This window comes from Marmota marmota, unplaced genomic scaffold (genome assembly GCF_001458135.2).
Source record: "Marmota marmota marmota unplaced genomic scaffold, marMar, whole genome shotgun sequence".
NCBI lineage: Eukaryota > Metazoa > Chordata > Mammalia > Rodentia > Sciuridae > Marmota > Marmota marmota.
In genome coordinates this window covers 10400406-10403455 of record NW_025999998.1, presented here as the reverse complement: position 1 = coordinate 10403455, position 3050 = coordinate 10400406, and the positions used below count along the sequence as shown (strand labels likewise).

Genomic DNA, 3050 nt, shown 5'->3' with positions numbered 1-3050 from the left:
GAGAGAGAGAGAGAGAGAGAGAGAGAGAGAGAGAGAGAGAGAAATCACTATTTTAGAGAAATAAAAAGGATTTTAAAAAATACTTTGAAGAATTATACAACAAGAATCAGAAAATCAGATAGCCTAGTTTAAATGTACAAAATCCTAAAAAGACAAACTGCTAAAACTGACTCCAAGAAGAAACAGAAAGTCCGATAGATCTACAACAAGTAGAGCTTGAGCTAGCTAGTGAATTAATAAATAAATAAATAAATAAATAAATAAATAAATAAATAAATAAATAAATATGTCCTAGGAAAAAATGCCCAGAACCAGGGAGTTTTACTAGAGAATTCTACCAAATATTTAAAGAAGAATTAACCCCAATCCCTTTTTAGACTCTTCCAAAGAATAGAAGAGAAGGGAACATTTTGCAGCCCTTCCTATGAAGTCAACATTACCCTGTAACTAAAACCAGGCAAAGACATCACAGGAAAAAAGATTTCACACCATGGAAAATTAGGAATTATCCAGGAGTGGGAGATAAGTTTAGCATCTGAACGCCAATTGATCTAATGCATCACATCAATAGAAGAAAAGAACAACAACCCCTCCCCAAAAAAACAATTATTTTGATAGATGCAAAAAATGCATTTGATAAAACCTCATATCCCTTCCTGATAAATACACTCGGCAGACACTTTACAAATAAAAACAAACAAACAAATAAAACCTCCTCATCTTGACTAAGGACCTCTGTGGAAAACCCACAGCTAGCCTGATATTTATCAGTGAAAGTCTGAATGCTTTTCTCCTAAGATCAGGAACAAGACAGAAATGTCCACCTTTGTCATTTTTATTCAACATTGTGCTAGAAGTTATATCCAGGGCAAAAAAGGCAAGGAAGTATAATAAAAGACATTGGTATTAGAAAGGAATATTGATATTAGAAAGGAAGACGTGAAACTCTTTATTGAGTCTCAGGTAGCATAATCTTGTTTATAGAAAATCCTAAAAGAATTCACTAAAAAGCTATTAGAACTAATGAGTTCACTAAGGTTGCAGAGTATAAGATCAATGTACAGAGATCAATTGTATTTCTATACACTTATAGTAAACAATCTGAAAATGAAATTAAGAAAACAATTCCATTTAAAATAACATCAAAAAGAAGAAAGTACTTAGGAATAAATCAAGCTAAAGAAGTACAAGACTTGAACACTGAAAATGACAAAACAGTGTTAAATAAATAAAGATCTTTAAAAATGGAGGCATATCACATATTTATGAATAGGAAAACTTAAGATTGTTCAGATGGCACTGTTCCCCAAGTCCATCTACAGAGTCAGTGCATTCCTCCCGAAATCTCAGCTGGCTTCCTTGCAGAAATTAATAAGCTGATCCTAAAATTTGTGAGGAATTTCAAGTAACCCAGCATAGCCAAAACAACTTTTAAAAGGAATTTTAAAATTGGAAGACTCACACTTCCCAATAATCAAAACTTATTGCAAAGCAAAAGTACTCAAGACTATGCAGTTTGAAATAAAGGTAGACATAGGGCAAATTGAGTCCAGAAATAAATCCTTACATTTATAGTCAATAGGGTTTTTTTTTTTTTTTTTTTTTTGAGGGGGGGTTGTACCGGGGATTGAACTCAGGGGCACTCAAACACTGAGCCACATCCCCAGCTGTATTTTGTATTTTATTTAGAGACAGGGTCTCTCTGAGTTGCTTAGCACCTCACTTTTTGCTGAGACTGGCTTTGAACTCGCGATCCTCCTATTTTAGCCTCCCCAGCCACTGGGATTACAGGCATGCACCACCACACCCTGCTCTAGTTTTTATTTTAAGACAGGATCTTGCTAAGTTGATCTCTTGTGATCCTCCTGTCTCAGCACCCTGAGTCGCTGGAATTGCAGGCATGTGAGCTTATAGTCAATTGATTTTTGAAAGAGTGCTTAAAACAATTAAGGGGCAGAGAAGAGTGTTTTTAACAAATGTTGCGGAGACAACTAGATATCCACATTTAGAATAGTGAAGTTGAATGTCTACCTCACACTATATACAAAAATTAATAGTGGTAATAATTTTTATCTAATAGATCAAAGACCTCAGTGTGAGAATTAAACTATAAAATATTTAGATAAAATCATAGTGGTAATTTTCATAAACATTGATTGGTCAATAGTTTCTTGGATTTGACACCAGAAGTGTACCACCATACCTGACAAGAAACATCATTATTTCAAAACTAAAAAGAAATGAAGTTCTGGGGCTGGGGTTGTGGCTCAGTGGTAGAACGCTCGCCTTGCATATGCGAGACCCTGGTTTCAATCCTCAGCACCACATAAAAATAAATAAGTGAAATAAAGGTATTGTGTCCAACTACAACTAAAAAATAAATATTAAAAAAAAAGAAATGAAGTTCTCATGCTACAACATGAGAAACTTGAAAACATCATGATAAACAATAGATTCAGGATTAGAACAGTCTGCCACTGGGTTCTAGACACTTCTACCCACAGATTCAGGATTAGAACAGTCTGCTACTGGATTCTAGATACGACTACCCTATTTTGCTTAGTTTTCACATTGTCACCTCATTGCTCAGGAGTGTCTTGATCACTTTTTGTTTGTTTGTTTGTTTAGAGCATGTTTCTCAGTTTTCCTTCGCTGTAATCTGTAGCTCTCCGCATTGTGCCAACAGAATCAGCAAAGTGCAAAGGAAAGCTGTCAGTGCCATCCACAGCCTGCTAAGTTCACATGACCTGGACCCACGGTGTGTCAAACCTGAAATGAAGGTCAAAATTGCTGCCCTTTACCTACCTTTGGTTGGCATCATTTTGGATGCTTTGCCACAGCTCTATGACTTCACAGGTAAGGACCCCTTGTGTTTCCTTCCTGGACTGATGAGGGGCCCTGCCAAATGCCCACTCCCCACCCAGAATAAGTCTCTCTTGTTAGCTCTAGTGCTGGTACTCTTGTATGAGTGAGGCTTCGTAGCTGTGGCCTCCAAATCTTCTTAACCCAGGTCCCTATTAGTTAAAAAAAAAAAAAAAAAAAAAAAAAAA

The 3050-nt window shown here is 36.0% G+C and overlaps 1 protein-coding gene across 7 annotated transcripts in view; it reads left to right on the top strand.

Annotated features, from left to right (window-relative positions):
• The window catches only part of Dock8 (dedicator of cytokinesis 8), a 219561-nt gene that overhangs the window by 167611 nt on the left and 48900 nt on the right, over positions 1-3050 (top strand). For 6 of the 7 annotated variants that reach the window (XM_048806862.1, XM_048806858.1, XM_048806859.1 and 3 more), the window contains one exon: positions 2666-2856. In XM_048806862.1, coding sequence (XP_048662819.1) covers positions 2666-2856 — 191 coding nt within the window. The remainder of the gene's footprint in view (positions 1-2665; positions 2857-3050) is intronic. The other variant, XM_015492898.2, reaches the window with a different exon arrangement.